Source organism: Rhinatrema bivittatum, chromosome 6, assembly GCF_901001135.1.
Source record: "Rhinatrema bivittatum chromosome 6, aRhiBiv1.1, whole genome shotgun sequence".
In the NCBI taxonomy this organism is placed as follows: Eukaryota; Metazoa; Chordata; class Amphibia; order Gymnophiona; family Rhinatrematidae; genus Rhinatrema; species Rhinatrema bivittatum.
The window spans coordinates 36243059-36266963 of record NC_042620.1 but is presented as its reverse complement, the minus strand read 5'-3'; the positions used below and the strand labels follow the sequence as shown (position 1 = coordinate 36266963).

At 46.1% G+C, this 23905-nt stretch overlaps 1 protein-coding gene across 1 annotated transcript in view; it reads left to right on the top strand.

Moving 5' to 3' along the window:
- Nucleotides 1–23905, top strand: part of HEG1 (heart development protein with EGF like domains 1) — a gene marked incomplete in the record, with an annotated part of 43788 nt that overhangs the window by 5750 nt on the left and 14133 nt on the right. Inside the window, 9 exon segments of the mRNA XM_029605251.1 lie at nt 306–1889; nt 4062–4178; nt 6591–6713; nt 12577–12680; nt 14690–14748; nt 14836–15005; nt 18732–18866; nt 22018–22060; nt 22185–22222. Of these exon segments, the coding sequence (XP_029461111.1) occupies nt 380–1889; nt 4062–4178; nt 6591–6713; nt 12577–12680; nt 14690–14748; nt 14836–15005; nt 18732–18866; nt 22018–22060; nt 22185–22222 (2299 nt within the window).

Sequence of the window (23905 nt, the reverse complement as noted above, 5' to 3'; positions counted from 1 at the left end):
CAGCTAATGCGCACTGTGAAATTAAACCAGACTGAGCCATGGCAACGTGTGGCCGGGTACAGCTAGTATATATATATGTATTTTTTTTTTCTTTATCATCTTAGATAATTACTGTGGAAAAGCTATCACAAGCATTGCATTTAAATAGGGATTACTGCACATACCTATGTAAAAATTCCCAAAAAAGCAATTCTTCCGCATGGATTTTACACATTCAAAGAAAATATTATTGAAAAAAAAATTCCATTGTTTTACTTCGTATGGTATTTTACATTTTCCTTTTTTCCCCCCCTATCTTGTTTCAGCCATCGGAAGCAGCCATCAGTCAGTTAAAAGAAGAGATACAGAAAAAAGAGCATCTGCTTCCCACACTGACAGTATGTACATATCGACTACGTTTGCCAGAGGTGAAGATAGGACTCTACTCTCCATAATGAACATCAGCATGCTGGAAAGTGTCACGTCCGATAATATTTCCAGTTTTTCCGAGTCAACTCAGACATTTGCTGTAGTGCGGACTGGAGGACGGAATATCTCAAAAAGTGACATTGATATCGCTGTCTCTTCAGCAGACCCTTTGATTACAAGGTCATCCAAAGTTTTGACTTACTCTTCTTCAAAAAATGATTCTTCAAGTGATTTTTCTGAATCAACAAGTTCATTATTTCATAAAATCTCAGGCCCTACAGCAAATACAACAAATTCTTTCACGACCTTAAATTCTATAGGCAACTCGGAATCCAGTTCACTAGATGCACTACAGTCATCATCACAGTCTTCACTGTCCTCGTCATCATCATCAGATTCATCAGTCCCATTCAATTCTTCTGAGTTATTTTCATCGTCTCCATCAGAGTCTTCATCTTTGCTTCCTTGGTCACCGTCATCATCTGAGTTATCTTCTTCATCCTCCTGGTTGCCCTCCTCATTACCATCATTATCATCAACATCAGAGTTACCTGTATCATCATCTTCATCAATGTTGCCATTCCCTTCATCACTGGTGCCTCCATCTTTCTCAGAGTTACCACTCTCTTCATCAACACCTTCTTCCTTGTCCCCTTTTTCATCAACATCCTTATCTCTATCGCCCTTACTGCCTTTGTTTTCCTCAGCCACATCATTGTCACCATCTTTGTCCGTACAGCCAGTAGACAGTTTTCAGACTAATGGTTCCTTGGTGACTTCAGAACTTCCAGAGCAAACTGTTACAATGGAATCATCTACAGCTCTATTTTATAGTGGGTCAACAGCAGGAGATATGACTCACAGAGATCCAGATAAAACAAGAGACAATACTAGTGTGGAATCCACAGTTCTGTCTTTCTTTCGGCCAGGTCCCACAGAACTGCTTGATAGTTCTTCTTCAGATCTGCCTTTCTCAAACATAACAGAGGGCACTGTGATGGAAACCTTAACACCAAGGAATGACAATTTTGTTAAAACTACTTCATTTTTATCAACCATGGAAACAAGTTTTTCACAAAGAACACAAGATCCTCTGACTGTAGAAAAGTCTACCAGTACCATACTGCATGCAACGACACTGATAGATTTAATTACAACTGATGGAGGAACAATCAAGGGAACCACACACAGTACACATAGGACTTCTAGGCCTGTGAGTTTAGGAACAACGACAGATTATTCTACTGTATTTAAAACAACTGGTGGTCAAGTTGATAGCACCACAAAAATAAGCTACGTCACTGGAATATCCACTCCAGATGTGGAAATCAACACTGCAACAAGCACTAAAGTCACAGATCAGAATGTACCAGATACAACTACTGAAATTTTTTCTACTGTGTCAACAGTTTCTACGAAAGCAGCTGTTGTAGCTCAGTCCAGTGGCACAGGTACTCCAATGACATCATCACTCACAACAGGTAAATGATGTAGCAGACCGGGCTTGTGCAACTGTGATTTCAGACATTAGCGTATTCAATATTTAGCATTACAGTTCTGCTGTTGTGAATGTACTGGCATGCCAGAATCGATTCCTCACTGGGTCAGGTTTTCCGAGGAGTTCTTTCGTAGCCGCAGAATGGAAGAACCCCGTTGGGGGAGATGCCTTTAGTGTGCATGCATTGTAGCCTAGGATTTTTAGCCTGCACATGAAGCAGCTTGCAAACTGCTGTAAAGTTTCAGGTTCCCACGGACAATCTGTGGCACCTCAATGGGCAACTCCTTTACAATACCCAGAGCTGCCTCGGATGGCAAATAAATAAGTAAATAAATAAATAAATAGCAGCTGTTTCGCAGTCTGCACTCAAGGACAATCATGCTGATCCTCAGGCCCTGGAATTTCCGGATATCCCTAAGGATTATGCATGAGTTTGCATGCACTGCCTCTAATCTGTGCAAGTACATCTCATGCATATTCCTTAGGGATATCCTGAAACTCCAGCTGGTTAGGAGGGCGCAAGGATCTGTTTGTGCAGCACTGCTCTAGGACGCAGTTGGTCAGATTTATTATGGGTTTAGAGAACACCAATAAATGTATGTACCTGCAAAAAAATGTTTATCTTCAAATTATTTCCATGAGAATGGACTGTTAGTTAACAGTTACTGTTGCCTTCAAACGTGTCCTGACACTGTCACTATCGAAGTAGCAGTCTATATTTGAATTGGTGCTCTTGGTTTCCCTTGTTTGGTGCACGGACCGCTGAAACCAAGATTAAAAGTAAAAAAAAAAAATCTATTTCTGAGGCATTGCTTCCAATATTATATCCTTTGATTTTTTTTTTTTTTAGTTATTTATGAGTGATGAGTAAATATATATGCTTATGTACTGGAAGCAGAATAACAGTTACGTATTGGCAGTGATCCTCATCAGAAAACCTTTAGATAATTTGGCGGAAGCTGGAAGAAAATCTCAGGATCGAGTCTTCCTGTGGGAAGAATATTAAGGATTGACATTCTTAGGATGGAGATGTAGAAACTGAATTTAGATAAGAAAGCACTTCAGCAGGATTTATTTTATTTTGCACTTGGGTGTATGTTCAGAGGAGCTAGTAACAGAAAGACCATGTGATTCATGATTTGAATAGTAGAATGCCCTGAATTGTGGAACTCAGCAAGGAGGGCGTTGCAGATGGAGCCAAATTACCTTCTTTTTCAGAAAAAGGTGAAATCTTGGCTCCTTCCATGTTAGATTTGTAAGCAATATTTACTAATCCTTTGGCTCAGTGTAGGTAATTTTAAGTTATTTTATTTTAAAGTTTTTGTTTTAATTTTTTTGAATTACTTTTGTTGTGTTTTATTGAGTTGTATATTGATTTGTTTAAATTTGTTGTACACCGCACCGACCAGGGATTCTCTGAGTGAGCAGTTAATAAGAATGAGTAAATAAATAAATAAATGATTGCCTTCTCTACTGTTACTAACTATAATAGCAATAAGTAAGACTCAATTAGCTTAACATAGCTTCAGTCATGATCCTGATTAATTGCTTTAATTTATATTTACAACCTTATTGGTTCATTCGTTCTCTCTGTTAAAATACTTCTACCTTTATGGTCATTTTGTGGGTTTATATTGGGAAAGGTAATGTAAGCCAGCAGTAGCTCATATCCCATGCAGCCCAATGTAAATCTGGTGATTTTGTAGTGTGTAAGCAGGCACCTTGTGTTTGAATATCAGCTAGATTTGGGTGAGCTAAAACATAGGGGTGCAGACTGCTGGGTAAGATGCTCTACTGATAATTTACTCCTGTGCACTCGGTTATATTTCGGTTTCAGTGAGGCCACGGTTGAAGTGGCACTTTTTTTTTTTTAGGGTTATAGATTTGCTTTATTTTTTTGAATTGTATCATATATTGACGTATTGCTGCATGGCATATCAGGCAAAGGTGGAGCTCAGGAGAACGTCCTGTTTCAAGGCTTCGGCAGCACAGTATTGCAGTAGTAGTGAAGAAGGCTTAGCTGAGGGTGCTTCTGTCGTACATCGAGATGCGCGCTATAAAGCAGCAGTACAGCAGGCAGAGCAGTTAAAGGGCGGCGTTCTAGTGAGTCTGGGACATAATCTGTGCTTCGCCTTTTCCGTTCACCCTTTCACAGTCCCTGCCTGCTCACCGAACCCTTGTCTTCACCAAGGCGCATGTGTGGTGGACCCCATCTCTGGCGCATACCAGTGTGAATGTGCACCTTCCTGGCAAGGCAAGCACTGCAGTACAGGTAAGTAGCAGTCTCCTGCTCTGGGTATATACGTCTGTAAATGCTGAATTTTAAAACCGGGAGTACAAAATACAGTGTCAGATGGCATTAAACATTGTTGGGGAACACATTCCATATCAAATCTTTATTAGAGTTTTTTCTTTTTTAAATATTCATGTCTGTATTGGAGAATATTTTAAGACCCCCCCTGTTGTATAGTGATTTGAGACATTCCATTTTTTAATTTTGCTGCTTTAGGCAAACCTGAGGTCCTAAAGAAGCAGGGGCGTACCTAAAGTATTTTGCACCTAGGGCAAAACAGTTCCTAAACATCAATAAAATATTTCAAAACAGCAAACACATAAAATAACACCCAATAATTAAAAAATAAGGATTTAAAAAATCTCCTGCTCTCAATATCTGTCATACTAAGATTGTCGTAAACTGGGGGCACGCTTGCACACACATATACATAATATTTGTCCTCTGTCTCACACACACACACACAAACATATATGCTTGGTGAGAGAGAGGCAGCGTGTGTGTGTGTGTGCATGCGTGTTCCCATACATGTCTGCATACATGTGTGTGTGTGTGAGAAAGAGAGATAGAGGCAGCATGTGTGTGTGTGTGTGTGTGTGAGAAAGAGATATAGAGGAAGCGTGTGTGTGGGTGAAACACACACACATGCTTCCTCTCTTTCTCACATACATATGCTTCCTCTCTCTCTCTCACTCACACACACACATACACACACACACACACACATACATGTATGCAGACAAAAACTGAACTGGAAACCACAACAAGCCAGATTTTGTTTGCAGTGCGATAATGGAAAAGCAGAACATGACTATTCCTCATAACAATGCAATCAAGAAATATAAATCAATCAGAATAGTAAAACCATACTAAAAAATTATACATATCAAAACAGATGAATAGAATTACCAAACTAACAAGGATAAAAAAAAATCTCTCGCTCTCCGTACCTGGGAAATTTAGATTCCTAGTCATCCTGAGATTGTTGTGGATTAGAGGACAGCGCAAAACTTTAACCCCTTTCACACACACATATATACAGGCACACATGCTCAGGAACAGGCAAGCTTTCTAACAGGAACCCACACCGCCACTCACAGACACACACACACACACACACACACAGGCACCCTCTCATACACAGGCACTCACTCTCTCGCTCTCTCACAAACATTTTGGACCTCTTCTTCTGCCGCCGGCTCTGAGGAAATGCTGGTGGAACCGCAGGGCCTCACTTTTGTTGGTGGGAACTGGGAATCCTCCCAGCACATTACTTCTCCATGCCGACACGGGACCTTCATATATGCTGGCAGCAATGGCACTCCTCCCCTGGTTATTACCCGGGGCAGACTGCCCCCCTCACCCTCCCCCCTTAGTACGCCTCTGTGCAGAAGTATACATAACGTTTTCTTAACCTTTTCAGGCAGTGCTTATAAAAGCTGGAATGGCTCAGCGGAATGGGAGTCTTAGAATACTCCCTGGCTACCACTGGTATGCAAGCCCCCGCCTCCTCCTCACATACCTCGAAAGGCCCCACCTTCTCCGACAGGCTGTTCCTTCAACTTGAAAGCCAATTGGTCCTTCCAAGTGTCGGGCACTTGATATTAATTTATTCACTCCTTCACTATCTGATGATTGATCCCTCCACTGCCATTTGTCAGTGAATTGGCCACTCCCCTTTCAGAAGGCTGTTCTTTCAGAATTCTGAAAGGGGATTGGTCCTTTTACTGACATTTCACAGTGGAGGGACAAATCGGCTTTCAGTTGGAGGAGGCAGGGCCTTCTGGGGTATGGGGGGGGGGTTGTCTTTCGGGGGTTACGATGGGTACTAAAGGATTGCAAAGAGTTGGTGGGGAATTCCCTTGGGCCGATTCAGTTTCTTTAAGATGAGGGGGCTGGGAGGGGAATTCACTGGACCCAGGCACCCGACCGGAAACTCGACTACATTGTTTTGAGGCGAGAAGTACGGCATGCTTGGCGGAGTTAGGAGCAGAATTATTATTATTTTTTTTTTTTGCTTGGGTTTTGATGGATTGACAGGTAACATGGCCAGGAAGTAAAAATAAAGCTGTTGAGCGTGTTTTGTTTTGTTTTTTTTACTTGTGGCCTATTTACCCTATCATTAGCTTACTGCTTCCTATGGGGATCATTCATTTTAGCGCACGTGTGAAATAAAACCCATGCTAAGATCTAACTTCAATTTTAGTGCGGGTTTTGTTACATCAACCCCGTTATGGTCTCTCAGAGGGAGCTTGGGTGTATACTTTCTGTATAGCTCCTGCACGGCTGGCGACGGTCGTAAAGAGCAAACTCTCAGCACTGCAGGTGATCCCTCTCTTTTTATCCAGCTGCTAATCCTTTTTTTGTGTGTGTTGGTTTGTTTCTCGTCAGATGTGGACGAATGCCTTTCTAATCCCTGTCCAGCTCAAGCCACGTGCATGAATACTCAGGGCTCTTTCACCTGTAGGTGTCCTCTCGGATACCAGCTGAAGAAAGGAGCAGAATGCAGTCTGGGTAAGACGCTATGAATTAATGTCCAGTAGAGCCGTACCTACCGCCAGCTCTGAACTGTCCGCACCACCCCCTGCCTCACTGGCATCTTTGCAACTGGGCCATGTAGCGCCTCCATGTGACCTTTGGGGCTGATAAGTCCTGGATAAAGGCCTCAGGAGCCACACCTCAAACGCAGTCCTTGAAGACCAAGTCTTCCCATTGGTGTTAATTCACCTGAATGTCCAAAATTCTCCGAATGGGGAGGGGGAGATCACTCCTCTAGGCCCGGTTTGCTGCATTTACTCAAATCTCATTGTAAAGTTCATGAAAACAGCATTGATAAGCACTCAGTGGTGAACTACAGCAATAATCCATGCTGAAAGCAGTGGTGGATTGCAACACAATATAACAAATATTGGATTTTGCTACCGTACTGTTCCTTTTTTTTAAAGGAATGGATTGGTGCTGCATTGCTCTGTGAATAAAAACAAAGGTATTCCGAAAGTTCTTTAACACTGAAACCCTCCTAATCTCCCTTTCCGACACCATTCTAAAAAGCCTTGATAAAGGCCAAACATGTATCCTGGCCATGTTAGACATCTCTGCGGCCTTTGATACTGTTAGCCACAATATACTAATCGACCGACTCTCTGACATCGGCATCTCAGGCCCAGCTCTGAACTGGTTCACTTCCTTTCTGGCGGATCGCCACTTTAAAGTTAAATTCAGCAACTACGAATCAAACCCTGTTAAGCTATCCCATGGGGTCCCTCAAGGCTCCTCCCTTTCCCCAACCCTCTTCAATATTTACCTCCTTCCCTTATGCCAACTCCTTGCAGACCTAGGACTCACACACTATGTCTATGCAGATGACGTCCAGGTCCTCATTCCTGTCACCGACTCTGTGACTAACGCCCTCAAAACCTGGGATACATGCCTCAAGTCAATCAACAGCCTCCTCACTAACCTCAGGCTTGCTCTAAACACCTCAAAAACAGAACTACTTTTTATCTCACCTTCCCGCCATATCCCCACTCTCCCTGTCACCTCCAACCCCTCTCCACTTCATGTCAGGGATCTAGGGGTTACCCTCGACAACCACCTCAATCTCCAAAAACACATTTCTAATATAACAAGGGACTGCTTCTTTAAACTTCACATACTGAAGAAACTAAGACCCCTCCTTCACTTTAGTGACTTCCGAACAGTCCTCCAAGCCACCATATTCACAAAGTTAGATTATTGTAACGCCCTACTCTTGGGTCTACCTTCAACCACAATCAAACCGCTGCAGATGCTACAAAATGCAGCAGCTAGAATCCTCACAAACTCACGCAGATCGGACCACATAACTCCAATACTCAAAGAACTTCATTGGCTTCCAATCCCTGCCAGAATCCAACATAAATGCCTAACAATTATCCATAAAACTCTACACAATAAAGAGATGATTTGGCTAAATGATTCACTCCAATATCACTCCCCCAAGAGACCAACCAGATCCATTTATTTAGGAACTCTGTCAACCCCTTCCCACAAACTTTCACAGCTCGCCTCCACCCGAGAGAGAGCCTTTTCCATAGCAGGACCATCTCTATGGAACTCAATGCCCCCTGACTTACGTCTAGAGCAGAGCACAACAACCTTCAAAAAAAAGTTGAAGACCTGGTTGTTCAAACAGACATTCACCTAATCGTAGCATCCCTGGTCAACATAGCTCTGTATTAAAGTCTGTAATTTACAATGTAACATAATGTAATATACCTTCAGATAATGTTATATAATACTCTACTACTGTACCGTATTATAATGTGGCAGTAATGTAATATAGTTGCTTTCTTTCTTTCTCTCTTAACGTTAACTCTATCCCTCACTAAACTCTGCTTCTCTTTTTCGACATCCCGTTCCTTGGAATTTACCTTGTTAGATGTAACTATTATTTTCCTCCTACTGATGTTAATTGTTACCCCTGTTATAATGTAAACCGATGTGATATCCATTTGAACGTCGGTATATAAAAGTTTTAAATAAATAAATAAATAAATAAATAAAGGTCTTGTGCTGTATTGTGTTAGGCAACAAAAGAGCACACAGTAAGTGAAACAGTTACAGTGTGGCAGGTAAGGGTCTGGGCTGAGAGAAAGAGAGTGTATTATATCTTTAGGGAAACGTGCTTTTGTTGCTTAAAGAGTTTTCCCTAAGTTCGCTTAAAATTATATATACAGGGTGGCCTATGGAAAAGTAGCCAATATCAGTGCATTGGAGGCTACTTTTCCATGGGCCACCCTGTATATATATGCATGAAAGAAATGATCGTTGTTCTCTATTAAAATTAAAAAAAAAAAAGTTGGTTCCTGAAAGGTAAGAGTAGCATTAGATAATATATTTGGCAGATTTGCGGGAAATTAATGTTCTGCCTTTTTTCAGATTTTGAGTGAAAGTGACTTGAGAGAAACAATGTCAAAGGGAGCTTAGTTTTAATAACTTGTACAACAGTCCCTCTGTATAAAAATAAAACAAAATAACCTGACTGTCTGTGGAATACTGAGTATTTGGCACCCTCGGCGAACCTTTGGTCATTCACCCCATTTCCGTCTTACCTACTGGTGGCGGCTCTACCACAGCCCTCCCTCCTAGCAGTGGCAGTGGCTCCGGCACGGTGCTCCCTTTTTTTTTTTAGCAGTATTAGATCTAGCACAGTGCCCTCTATGCCTTGCGCTGGCAGGATTTTGCCACCCCCCCCAAAACTTTGGCACCCTAGGGACCACCCAGCTTGCCTAATGGAAGCACCAGCCCTGCTGACAGAGAGGTTTGGTTAACTTCCCTGTTTAAGTGACGGAGAAAATTGGGACCAAGTGTTTAAATCTTAACTGAATAAGGCTCCGGACAGGAAAGTTGGATGGAAGCGTCTATTTGCCTTGAAAGAGTTCCTGAGACTGTCAGCGTGGAAAAATCCCCTTTTCCGTAAGCAGGCAGAATTGGGAATCCTCAGCAGCAGCGAGAGAACGATACCCGAGAGAAGGAGAAGCGGAGGCACGAGAAATAATAAAGAAGAAGAAGATCTAAAATAAAAAAGCGGGATGAGTAAAGAAAAACAGTTTTGACCCAAGTCTCTAATATAATAGAAAGAAAAGCAACGAGAGTAAAAGGGGTTGATGTTAATATTGGGACCCAGAGAAGGACGCTTTAATTTTATTTAACACCTAGCAAGTTTCACAAAACAATCTAGGATGCTGCTTTGGCTAGTTTGCGGAAGATGGGCGCCAGAGCGTAGTCAGGTTTTTTTTCCTCCCTGTTATGTTGTTTTAAGTTAGGTTAGTAGGGAAAAAACAGAATGAGGAAGACAACTCTGGCGTCCAGTGCAAAGAAAGATTGTTTTTTTTTCAAGATAAAGAGAAGTGAACATGCACTAACTTAATCCCAGGCCTGAGTGAAATTGAACACATGGGTGTATAATTTTTAACTAATTTAAGGGGATAATCCCAGGGAAAGATACTTATCTAATGTCATAAAAAAAAAAGAGATCTCAATAATTAGAAGATAAACTATTTCTCCTGTTAAAAAGGTTCTGTAAAACAGAAGTGTTTTTCTTTGTAACTGCAAGCTGAACATATTCATAAACTGTAACTGTTCTTATTTAATGTAAAAAAAAAAATATGACTTATTAGCTGGTTTCAGTAATTTTATTTTAATTTATATTTTAAATAATCATTTAAGTAAACTAAATGTTTTTTTGGAATAACATTAATTGGCACCTGTTTCCCTTCCCTAGCTCCGGGAGACTAAACCAAATGGGTTCTGGGCCTCATTAAAATTTAAAAACTCGGTAGGGAAAAGGAGTTCTCTTTCATAACCGTTGGTGAGAGTGAACATCTCAGAAAAGCTGTTTAGTAATTATAACAACGTTTTTCAGTCACTGTGTGCGGGAGGGTTTTCTGAGTGGAAAGTTCATGAAACCAGCACCGATAAGCGCTCAGTGGTAAACTACAGCAATAATCATGCTGAAAGCAGTGGTGGATTCCAACATTACTTTTACTGATAACAAGATGAAGTTGGCAGCAGTTCTTTACAGCTTATAATTTTTAAGTGATTTTTACGTGCAAAGAAAATTACAAAAAAAAATTATTACAAACAAAAGCCTATCCATCAAAGGTAAATTCAAATGCTCCTACAGCCTCAACACTGGCGAATACCAGGGTGTATGAGATCAGAAACTGCCATTTAGGCTAGTTAAGCCCCTTTATGTTGATGTGATGAAGTTTATCATAATTACAAGTCCCAAATATTTTCACCTTTGTTTTTCTTAATAAAATTTGTGACCTTCTGCTTCCAGTAACTTTATGCAAATTAGTCAAGTAAAGTCCAAGGCATAATTTAGGGGGTCATTTTCTATAGCTTTCGCACGCGATAGCCAGATCGGGACAGAGTCGGGGCGGAGTCGGCACCGGAAGGGGAGGAGTCGGGGCGGACGCGGCAAAGACATCGCTGACGGGGAAAATGTAAGGCCCCCTTATCGCCGCCAGTAACGCGCCCAATAGCACCACCTTTCACGCTGGCGCAGTTGGTTTGCGAAAGCCGGCAGCAACGGCACCGCGGTGGTGCGATCGCTGCCGGCTTTCGCAGGCCCGCCCCCGGCTTCGCCACCCCCGGAACTATGGCCTGCGATTTTAGAAAATCCAGGCCTTAGTTCTCACTCCATGCCAGTTGATGATTTTGGTTCCTCCTTCATCCTAATTAGTGAGGGCCAATGGTTGAAAAGGATCCCAGCCCATGTTATGCTAAATATTTCAAGTCCCAGTATCCTTACCTATAGTGGGGTTCCTTCAGGTTCCTCACCCTCCTTCCATCACACCTGAATGGTACATGATGGCTCCTCTCTCTCTGCCCTAAGATCTTGTTTGAGATGACAGCAGATGCACCTGAGTGGTGCCCACTGGTCTTCCTCTCCATTCTTCTCTGGGAATGACCGTGGAGTCATACCTCCCCCGCAGGCACTTATGGTCCCTCGGCGCTCTTCACCTGAGTACCCCAGGAAAGCTCAAACTGTTCTTAAAGAAAAAAGGATAACCCAAAATGGAAGCAGGAAAGGTGGCTAAAACGTCCCCCTCCCAAGAAGGAAAAGGGTTTCAGAACTCATGGTTGAAAATTAGAGGAAGGCCCTCTGTCCCCTTTACCCAGGTCTCAGTCGTAGAGATCCCAGAGTCCTTCTCTAAGCAAAATAACCAAAAGGGACGAGCAAACCAGTCATGCTGGGAGGGTCAACTAAAAACTCCATGCCTTAAAATGGTGGCAGAGGTTTTAAGGCGTTCATTTTCAATAGCATTTTTACACACATAAAAATGGGTTTTACACGTGTAAGTGGGCTTTTGAAAATTGCTACAATACGTGCCATTGAATTGTCCATAGGATTTACACATGTAAGTGCACTTTTCTCGGATAAAATGGCTTTTGAAAATTGCTGCGATAGTCGTTACATTTACATGTGTAAGTCCTTTCGAAAATAACGCCCATGCGGGTGAGCTGCAAACTCACACCAGCTATTCTGTTTCCTCCCATCCAGTAAGTGGATCATCCCTTCAGGTAAAAGTTTGCTTCCGCTAGAATCTCTACAGTCACAGAATTGTTTTCGCTGTCGATCATTTCATTGTTACGTAAACCACCGGGCCCGATAGAGAAGTTTCTCTACCCAGCTGGCGCGTCGCTTTTCCTTTTTAAAGTTCTCGCGTTGCATGGGGCTCGCTTGGCGCCCCCCCCCCCCCCATTCTGCTTTTACCCGGAAGAGCCGTCAGCCCCCACCCCCCCCCCGCCCGTCACACCTCCGGCCCAGTTACCCCCTCACAAGGTGCTGCTTTTGAAGGTAACGGCTTCCTCTTCTCGTTTTCAGTAAGAACGTTTATGGGCCAGGTCACCATGTCCAGGGACCTCCTGAACGCCACCAGTGGAAAATATTCAGGGCTCCGGCAGATCGAAGGAGGAATAATCCAGATGGTAAGCTGCTGACCAGCGCCCCCGATGGGCAAGAACTTTCCGGATGCCTTCCCTGCCGTGAGCGGGGCAGATAAGCAGGCGGATCCTGGCTTCCTCTTTCTTTGTAAAACGTTTCAAGCAGTTTTCTTTGATGTGACTCCAGTGAAAGGGCAGGGTGGGGTTAAGGGGGCACATCAAAGGAACAAAAAATATCACACGTTACAAAGCACGTGGAGATCGTAAGACGGAAGCACTCTCGGCACTGCGGCTTTTTGTGGCCCGGGCTAAACCATTCAGATGGATGGATGGATGGGGGGGGGGAGATCCAAACCCAGATTCTCTCCCTCCCCCCCCTCCCCATGTTGCAGCACACGGGGACTGGCCCTTTCACCTTTGCCATTTCACCTGTTTGGAAGAATCACGGGGGTTTGCAAACCGCCAGTGTATTTTTTTTCAGTTTTGCCTCTTGTTCTAAATTTTCTCTTTAAGTCCTATCATGAAAAATTGTATGAAAATAGTTCTAATGCAATTCCCTTCACAGAACTGGAAAGCTGTTTTTTGCTTTCATGTGTTTACTGTATCGGCCCATTAGTGAACACAAACCCAGATGCAGTAGAAAGCCCTCTTCAAGGCTGTAGAGGAAACAAATTGAGCAGGAAAGCCGGATACCCTGCTTTTAACAACTTCTGGAGGCCCAGGAAGAGCAGGTGGCAAAGAGGAGCAGCCAAATGGTTGGCTAGTCAGGGCGGGTCCCGACTCAGCTCCCCTGTCTTTTAACTTGCATTTATACAACCAAGAAACCATGCTAGGAATCTAAAAAAGCCTTACATTTAGATAGCTGGACTTCCTGGGGATCCAGCTGGATACCTGATTCCCAGCTCCCTGGTGCTTATGCAGTAATCCAGTTACTTATCCTGCCAGGGTAGGCTCGCCCAATGGTTCTCAACCTAGCCCTTGAGAACCACTCGGCCATCTGTTTTTTTGGGGATATGCACAGTGAGCATGCATGAGATGTATTTGCATGTGCTGCCTTCATTGTAGTCCGATCCTGTCTCATGCATATTCATTCTGGATAGCTCGAAAACCAGACTGGCTCGACGGTCTTCAAAGAACAGGTAGGGAATAACTGTTTAGCCTGCCTTTACTTCTGCACCAGCTTCCTGCTCTCCACCTCCTCATCCACTAGGGGGGCAGACTACTGCTCTGGCTGACTGCATAGGTAGAGCTCGAGACCCAGTCCTGGCTATGCATCCCGGCTCCCTCTCCACAAGCTGGAGCAGCTGTGAGCCAAGGTGATACCTACCTGCCCGTCTGAATTGTTCTTGCAACATGTTTAGTACGAGTAATGCGGGGCAAAAATCAGCAGCTGGATCCCTCTGTCCTCATCAGCCTCTGTGGGATAATCGTGGCAGCAGATAAGTGATGGATATACTTCGATTGGCTTTGAAATACATATGAGGAGTCGCCATCCACGAAAAAAGACGATTGAGAGGGGTACAAGATGGAAGTTTTTAAAATCATGAGTGGGGTGGAACGGGTAAATAAAGCTTGGTTATTTACCCTTTCCAATAATATTAAAATAAGGGGACAATCCATGAAACTAACAAGTGGCAGATTCAAAACAAATTTGTAGAAAATACTTTTCCACTCAGCACGTTATCAGGTTGTAGAATCTGTTGCCAGAGAACGTGACAAGGCGATGAGCATAGCGGGGTTTAAAAGAGATTTGAACAAGTTCCTGGAGGAAAACTCCATAACATATTATTAGCCAGGTAGACCAAAAAGCGCCACTGCTACCCCTGGGAGTAACAAGAATTACATCTACCGGATACTTCTGTCCTGGACTGGCCACTGTTGGAGACAGGATGCTGGGCTCAATGGACCTTGGTCTGACCCAGCATGGCACATTTTATAGTTATGTTCTTAAGTAAAAAGTAATTGATTTGATCTTATTGGACAGGGATGGGTACTAGAACTTGGACTCGCTTTCCTCCATAAAGATTGATGAGGTTGCAATTATTTTTCTACAGTTGAATGCATCTCTGCTGATGTTGGACGGCTATTACAGATCAGCAGTCACAGAGACAAAGTAAGCTGCAGACTTTAACTTTTTTTAATCTTACAGCACTGAATCAAGGGCTTTGAAGACAAATTGCTCTTTATTTTATGTTTACAGGGAGGCCAAATACATCATCGTTTCTGTACAGAACCTGTTCTCCACGGAGTCCAATGTGACTACCTATGACGTCATAAACAGCGTGAAGAGCTTCATTAAGGCTTGTAAAGTTGCCACCCATAGCTCCGAGAGCTGCCAGTTCATGAAGCAGGTTCAGTTCTTCTACCAAGGTAGAGTAACATGAGAACGTAATAAATGTCGGAAAATAAGGGACCATTCCAGCCACCTGGTTGGCTCGCTTGCCCATACCTGCTTCACGCGAGCTTCGGTCCTCACCCTTACTTACTCTCACCATCGTCCTGAGCGCAAAAGCTGACATCTGTTAGTGGTCAGCCCTATGAGCCTGGCCACCTGCGAAAGGTCACGCCCTATCCTTTTTTTTTTTTTGCCGTTTAGTGGGGGAGTGCCGCCGAACTGTCCTGCCACCCATGGTAGATGACCTGCCATCTCCCCCAGTTACACCTGAGATTTCACCAAAGCCCTGCCACCCATTGTGCCACCTCTCACTAGGAACTGTATTGCCACTTCATCCAAGTCAGCTTTGTTGTCTCCGCTTTTTTTTACGGATCTCTCCCATTCTGGGTAGATTGGGCATAGGTATCTCCATGCCTAAAGCCATACCTAGAAACCATCCATTTCATTTCTCTACCTATCCCCTCCTCTGGTATTGTCATTGCTCTCTGTACTTCTCCCTAGCATGCTTGTATTCTGTGTTGGCTGCTTCCACCTCTGTTGATATGCTAGTCAAATGCAACCACCTACTCGGTAACTACGCATTTCCTCATATTTAACAGCCCCTTTTGTATCAGATGCTTCTGTGATTGGGAAAAGTGGGGGGTGGGGGGGGGGGACCCAGAAGGGAACTGCCAGAATAAAGTAGATGGGATTTGCCTATAAGCTTTGGTGAGGGAGTAGCTCCTTTAGCTCGAGTGCAGAAGCCTCTGTGGGGGATCCAGAAGGCTTCAGACTAAGTCCCCAACTGGACTACCAGGCTGTGACTGCAGAGCGCCGCAGGGAGTGTGAGACCCTCCCAACATCTATCGGCCGGATTCCGTGTCCGTTGCTGGTATTCGTTTTTCTTAACGAATATGAGGCGTAAATGAATTGGAGCATCTATCGTGCGTGGGAAACCTGCTTCTTCAGGAAAACGTCACTTTGGCTGCAGGAGTTAATGTAAGATGGGGGCCAGCGTTTTTTTCCATGCTGTCCTTTCATCTCTGGCAGCTCAGGATGTGACTCTGCACCAGATCAAAGCCCAGGAACTTACCCTAAGAGCGGGCCTGTACGATATCAAAGAGATCCAGGGACAGCTCCTGGCACAGGATCCTGCAGCCCTCCTAAAATAAAGGCTTTAGAGAGCTCGCTGTGCAAACCCAAAGGGCGCTTCATAGCTGGGGAAGAAATGCTTTATCTGCCGGCCTGTTTTCCCGGGATCTTGGGCTGCTGTTTATGGGCTAGGTACGTTACACTGCCAAGAATCATAGGCGAGCCCAGGAGGACTCCTGGGCTGGCCGCTTGCATGCCTACCCTGCTACTGACAGAAAGGCTGATGTAATAAGGTGCATTCAGCGGAGTGCACTGTTTTGCCTGTAGTTGCGCGCACATTTTCTTTGCATGCAAACTTCACCCCCGATGCACCAAGGCATTTTGTGCACTAAAATGTGCGTCGTCCCATGTAAATCCCATGCTAGTGAAATAACAATAACTTCATGTAATGTGTGGGGGCGGGGGGGGGGGGGGGGGAAACAGCAGAGTACCGGTAAACCTAGCATGCGGACCCTGGAGCCTGTTCCTACCTTAGTCTATCTGTGCAAGCGGTGGGCGAAGCTAATTTGACAGAAAGATAATGAGCATACAAAACTTCCATCTTTTTTTTTTTTCCCTTCCTAATCCCTTTTCTTTTGCCATTCCGGGAACAGCTAGATCCATCTCCAGGTCCGTTTTCAAAGCTGCTAAGCTGGTGGCAGGGTAAAGGAAGGAATTTAGGAAGAAAAGGTTCTGTGGGTCTTTACACGTGAACAGCCAGAAAGCGTTTGGTTTGCACATTTCTAGGATGGGTCCCTGGTAGAGAGCCATCTACAGCCGAGCGCGCGTGTGAGTCTGGCGGTTTTTGCCGCAAATGGGAAACGTAGATAAAGTCACAAAGTGACGAGCAGGTGGTGTGTTCGGAGCAGACGGTTCCGTACCAGGGCTGTACCACATGGGGGGTCACTGTTAGGGTCTGCTCTGTATCTGAATTTTCCCTAACCACCAAGCTAGCCTGGTTACAGATCTGTCAGAGCTAAACATGTGGAAATGCCTGCTTTTTACTCACTCTGAGATTAACAAGAATTTTTTTGTTTTGTTTTGGAGAGGGGGAAGAGAGAGAGAGACGTTAATGCCTGGTTTTCCTGGTGCACGTGAGAGAGGCAGATATCGCTGTGCAGGCAGTCGTGCGGGAAAGTGGCAACACCACTGGCACAGCGATTTTGGCCACTCTCACGTGCACCAGGAAAGCACTCAAGCCTCACTTCCACTCTCTCTGAGATTTCTCTTCTCCGGTCCGTTATCTCAACCTTCCCTCAGGTCTGCTTGGGTTCTTGCTCCCATCTTCTGCGTGGATGCTCAAGCTTTCCTCCCTGTGCTACTCCATCTTTCTCCCCTTCCCGTCTCTGTCCTGGTGATGTGCCAGTGGGGGCTTTTAGGGTACGGTTGCCGTCTGGCTCCATTTCTTCTGGACCGGCTGATCCAGTTCTGTTTTACCTCACTGTGGACGTGGACTTATAGTCTGCTTTCCTTGGTGTAAATGCCCCTTCAGGGGATACTTGCTGGCACTGAGTACCGGCACCTTATTCCTCCACTTGCTTGATTTCCCCCTGTAGTCCCTCAGACACACATTACCCCCCCCCCCCCGACGAATACTGTATGTGAGTACCGGCACCGTGGCAGTGGTGAAATGCAGGCAAGGGTTAAAGGTTACAGCCCCTTAGCCACTTCTATCAAAGCCAAAGCATGAAAGCAGGAAACACTCATCTGCTTCTTCTTTAAATAAGTCCATTGTGCGGTAATTTGGGCTCTGGATTTTTTCTGTATGTTTTCTGCTTTTATGTATTCGTTTTTAAATGTACGCATTTATCGTGCAGTGCTGTGACCCAAGGCCTGTGTTTTTCCATATTTCCTGGGGTACAGGAGCCTGTCTGTCTGTGTACAAGCAGTAATGGGGTCAGTTTTAGATTTAGGCCTGTTGTGCTATTTTTCGTGCAGGCCTAACCGGCTATCGCTTAACCTGTTAACTTCTGTCCTTTGGCCAAACCAGGCCTCAGGCCATGCCCATTAATTAGTCAGTTAAATGTCTGCACCTTGCAGATTTAGCTGGGGGGGGGAGAGGGGTCGTTTTTTTCAACCAGTGAGATTTAATCAGCTGCCTCCTCTAGTTAGCAGGTTCAAAATCCACCTCCATGTGTCTGTCTCCTTAGAAGTAAGAAGAAGAGCATTTCTTAGGGTCTGTTTGGAAGCTCTGGACGTTGAGGTGGTCTCTTGCTCGTCAGTATTGGGGGGTGGGGCAGTGGGAAGGGGTTTCCTGGCCATAAAATGAACGCAGATGGAATTGGACCTTGGGGGGTTCAGAACCTCAGTGCAAGTAGAATTACGTTCAGGCACGGTGGGTATTTCCTTGCTCTAGAAGGCTTTGCCGATGAAGATGGAAGGCGTGTGTGTGTGTGCACGGATGCCACGCGCTGAGCCGCTGCAGCTCCCCTGATGGATTCTGCTCGTTCACCTTCATCCAGCCTGGCTGTGGGCCTTGCAGCGCTGCGCCCCCGGGAGCCTGAGAGCAGATTCGGGGGGGGAGCCGACACCCAAACTGTACATCTATGTATATTTATGTCTCCTGTCTTTCTTCCATGATCTGTTCCCAGCCGGCAGCCTGTGCAGCCTGAGGTATCCAGAGTGCGACAGTGAAACCTCGGAGTGCGGCGATGCTCACGGCGTCGCCCAGTGCCAGTGTAAACCGGGCTACTTCAAGTACAGCAAGCTGGACCGCTCCTGCCGAGGTACCTGCCTTTTCCATCCACGCTGCTCTGATTTTGCTTTCTTTTGCCGGGAAGCCTTGGTGCTGGGATTGAGATCACCGCCGGTGCCCTCGGCCCCCATGACCCGCAGCGATCGCCAGCCTTGTGCCGTCTCTCCGCTTGACGCCACACCCTTCTTGCTTGACCTGGCTTTGCCCGCCAGGGAAACCGGAAGGGGGGAGGGGTGGGGTTAAGAGTGCCACGGCTGTGCCTTCCTGTGCTTAAACTCTGAAGGTAGTAACAGCACCTAATTCGAATTCCTGTGCAGTTTTCTGCCACTGGCTCTCCTTGTGTACATCCCAGTGGCGCAATTAGGAACCCTGGGCCTGATGCGTTCTATAAATTTCGACCCCGCGACTGCGCATCCTCGCCCAGATTGTGGCCCAGCTGCACGATTAAACATTTTGAAGTTTGAATGAAATAATTCAAGAGTCCAATTCCTAGACTATCTTGGAAGAGCAGGTGAGTTACAGCATGGCACTCGCCCCAGGGCTCTTATTTACTCAGTCGTCTGCGTAAACATTTTCGCAGTCAATTCGGAAATTAAAAACTGTGCCCAGCTGCCTGCCAACTGGTGAGATGCTGCCCCCGAGGTAGCTCTCAGCCACTGCACTGTGCTATGTGTGTGTTAACAGTGCCCTCTAGTGGTCAGTTATGGTAATTGGGGGTGGTGGGGAGACTACTTCCTGCCTCCTCCCTGAGCATAGTAAGTACATTGCCAAAGCTGCCAAGAATTTGGTTCAGGGCAGAAAAAGAGAGAGAGAGATGGCTTATCTGGAGGAAGGAAACTTGCTCAAGAGAGAAAATGAAAAAGCAGTACCGGTTTGGGGTTTGTTTTTTTTTAACTTAAATGAGGGACACTTTGCAACCTTATGAGGGATTGAAGAATAGCTTGAGAGAGATTTTAATGTATTTAAGCTCTTAGGATAGGATTCTGGGTCTGCCCCCAGTGCCTGGATGATAAGGATAGAGATAGAGGGGCCCTCAATGAGACCCACTAGCCCCATCCCCACCAGTTTTAATCCCCACTCCACTGGTCCCCATAAGCCACCTTCGAGATCTGTGATTTCCGTTATGGAAATAAAGTAGGGGGAAGCATTTACTACCACTGCTACTACTTAACTCTTCTACAGCGCTACACGACATACGCAGCGCTGTACAAACACAGAAAAAGACAGTCCCTGCTCAATAGAGCTTACAATCTAATAAGACAAACATACAGGACAAGAGGCTTGGTTAAAAAGAAAAGAGTTAGTTAACAAGACTGAAAGCAGACAATCAGGCCCAAGATTTACAGTAAAAGCAGCCTGAAAAAGGTGGATCTTTAGATGGGATTTAAACACGGCGAGAGAGGGAGCATGACGCACCAGCTCAGGAAGACTATTCCAAGCACCCGGCGCAGCCAAGTGGAAAGCACGGAGTCGGGAATCGGCAGTAGAGAAGAAGGGCACAGATAGGTGTGAATTATCCGACGAGCGGAGTGCACGTGGCGGTGTAGAGAGAGATGAGAGAAGAGATAGTGAGGTGCTGCAGAGTGAAGGCATTTGTAGGTGAGAGAGAGGAGCTTGAACCGTATGTGGAAGCGGAAAGAGATAAAACTTTGTTCATTAGGATGAGAGGCGACATTGCTTTCAGCGCTGATGTGTAAACCTGTCAGCCTGCTTTGTGGCCTTGGAAGCAGGATCGAGCTTGTCAGTGCTCTGCCTTTGGGTGCCTCCTGTTACCAGCTTCTCCTTGCCCCCTCCCCCCGCCCCCCACGAGACACCCATGGTGACATTGACAACTGATCTTGTTCCGGCCTGGAACCTCTTCTCCTGCCACTCCAAAAATGCCAGAAGGCAGCACATTTTTTAACTTGGGGAAGATGACAAAGTAAAGAGTCCGTTTCCTGAAAATGCCCCTAAAAGGCCCCTCCCCCAGCAGACAGTAATCCAGATGGGTCCCTGTCAGGAGACAGGATGCTGGGCTCGCTGGATCGCTGGTCTGACCCAGCACTTATGGTCTTATCTCCCCCAGTTCTGTCCCGCTCATTCCCTTGTGCTGACCTTGGGGCCAGGATTTTTATAGGACTTCCTGACATAGTGTGAGAAGCCCGGTTAGTCAGCCAGTGCACATCCTAGACTAGAGGAACTGTCAAGGTGTTGCAGGAGATTCAGATTGGTCATCGACCCAACCAGGTGCCCAGGGGAACAGGGCAGCAGACACACATAAGAGACGTGGTTGGACCACAGCCTGTCCACCTCAGTCAGGTATATAGCCAAAGAGAGACATTGGGGGAACTGGAGAGGCCCAACCACAGGAGGCTACTAGATGGCTGGCTGGGGGAGGGGGAGTGCTCTTGAATAGAACTTGGAGGGCAAATCATGAGTCCCCCTGAGGCCTTCTGAAGCCATTAGCTAACAGGCCCTCCTACCTTTTAGGATGGTGCAGTAACCCTCTGGTTTCACTGTAATTCAGTCACCGTTTGCCCCATAGCCTGGTGGCAGCGCTGTGCCAGTGAGGTTTGCTTGCGTCACGGAGATCATGCATTTAGACCCCAGAAGACACAGGTAGTGCGCTGTGCTACAGGGGTCGCCTCTGCTGCCTCACTTGCACTATCGATATGTTCAGCCTTACAGGAGCTTTTTTTTTCTTTTTTCCTAACCTCACCAGTTAAGAAACCTGAATCATCTGGTACAGTCATCCTGGGTACACTGGTGAGGAAAAACTGGGGTCATATCATAAATATTGGGTTAAAAAATTATTGTTTGGAATTTAGAAGGATCCAGACTAAAGCTCCATAACCCTATGGACATTTCCGGACAGGACTCCTAGATTATAAAGTCCATCATCCAGCACTCCCCCTCCTCCCACACACCTTGACCTCTCCTCCCTGACCTCCACGTGGCAAACGTCCTGTTGTGACACACTTTGCAGCTCGCCTCCCAATCCCAGCCAGCCCGGGCTTCCTGTCCCCCTGTCCAGGTTCTAAACTCTCCCCACCCTCCCATCCCAGCTTGTATTTGGTGGACCTCACGCCACTTTCGGTGGTGCCGAGTCCCTGCAGCTGCTATTCCCACTCACCAGCCTACCCGTCCGCTCGTCATCACCTTTCCATGTGCTCATGGGCGCCTCGTTTTCTCTTCCTTTGTAGCTTGTGAAGACGGTTATAAACGGGAGAACGGAACCTGCGTAAAGTAAGCAGAATGCATGGATCCTTCTTTTTTTAAGTAAATCGTCGTTCAGGTAGTGTTGTGTGTTGGCTGCCCGGGTCAGTGCATGGATGTTTACAGGGCTCTGTTGGGTTTTCTGGCTTCACAGGTGCCCGTTTGGTTTTGGGGGATTCAACTGCAGAAACCGTGAGTATGAAATTCCTTTCTCTTTCCGGCTGCTCCGGCCTGAATGTCTTTGTTTGTCTGGCACGAAGCAGCGAGATGCCTGGTGCCAATGGCCAGCTCAGTGCATGCCTCACAATGATGCTTCCTCGAGGGCATCTTGTATAAACCCTTGTTCTGTTGCCCCTGGGACAATTACTTGAATATCCTTGCTCACCGTTGATGGCTGAAGGCTGGAAGTGAGGTCTCATCCAAGGCCACCTTTGACGTTTGAACATCAGCGGAAGGGGGGGGGGGGGGGGGGTCACCCTTGCTGCTGGAAACTGAACACCAGGGTTACCAACTGGCTCCATTTGATGGGGCCAGGCTGAATCCAGTCCCGGTTTATACCTCATTACATGCATTGATTTGTAGGTCCAATTTCTGGAATCACACAGGACTACAGGTCCACGTATGAGGTGGGATAAAGCCAGGACAGGATCAAACCTGTCCTAAATTCAAAAAAAGAAGTAATTAGCAACCCTGCTGAATACATCACCTCATGCTCATATAAACATCACACATGTATGTAACCCCCTCCTGGTCTCAGGTCCCTAATACAGGCCCAGGGTCTGTCCCGGATCTTTCACTTTTCTCAAAATATCTCTGCACGGAGTTAGGCAGGGTTCAGCCTCCAGGGCCCTTTCACAGCCGCTTCTCAAATGCTCACAGCAGAAAGCTCTCCTCAGTCAGGGGCTCATGCAGAAGGGACCAAAAATCAGGCAACGGACTGGGAGAGGTGTTCCGCAGAAAAATATTTACTGCAACTTAAAGAAGAAAATCCATGCAGGAAGGCAAAAATCATCACCAGAAAGAAAGGAGAGAGAAGTCCAAGTACATTTATCCGTCCCCAAACTTGTATCAGTGTCCTTTTCCCAGGGGATGAAAAGGGAAAGATTGTGCCTCACAAGACGGGGGAAGGAAGGTGAAGGCCAAAACAAATCCTCCCCTCAGAACGAGGAAATACAAGTTCCCTTCTCACAGCAGCAGAAAAACAGGCAGGCAGGCTCCCTCCTACTCCCGCCAAGAAGGGGGCTTCCTTCTAGGGTGGGCAGGCAGGGGAAGACAAACCCCCACGCTCTGTGAAACAAGAGTTCTGTCTTCTCAGCTCCTCGCCACACAGGGGGAAAACCCCTCCTGGTCCCTGAGGGCACAAAAGATGGGATTTCCCCTGTTTATCCCCCCCCTTTTTTTTTCTCCAGGCTGTGGGCCCCACTGGGACCTCCAGCACAGTGGCGTATCCACGGGTGGGCCTGGGTGGGCAGGAAGATCAGCTGCCTCTCCTGCTGCCACCGGCCTCCTGCTATCTTCGGGCGTCGGGCCGATATTCCTGCTTGGGGGGGGGGGGGAGGGAGGAGGAAGCGGACGTTGTGCGCTGCGCTTCCGCTCCCCCCCCCCCCGACAGGAAGTTCGGCGGGCAGTACGGCCCGACGCCCGAAGATAGCAGGGAGGCCGGTGGCAGCAGGAGAGGCAGCTGATCTTCCTGCTCTGGGGGAGAAAGCGGAAGCTGTGCACGTGCTGAATGTGTATGTGTGGATGAGAATGGGAGTGTGTTTGGGTGAAAAACTGGAGCCTGGTGTGTATGTGGGTGAGAATGGAAGCTTGATATGTGGGTGAATGGGAGCTCGAATGTGTGTATGTGTGGTTGAGAATGGGAGCCTGGGTTTG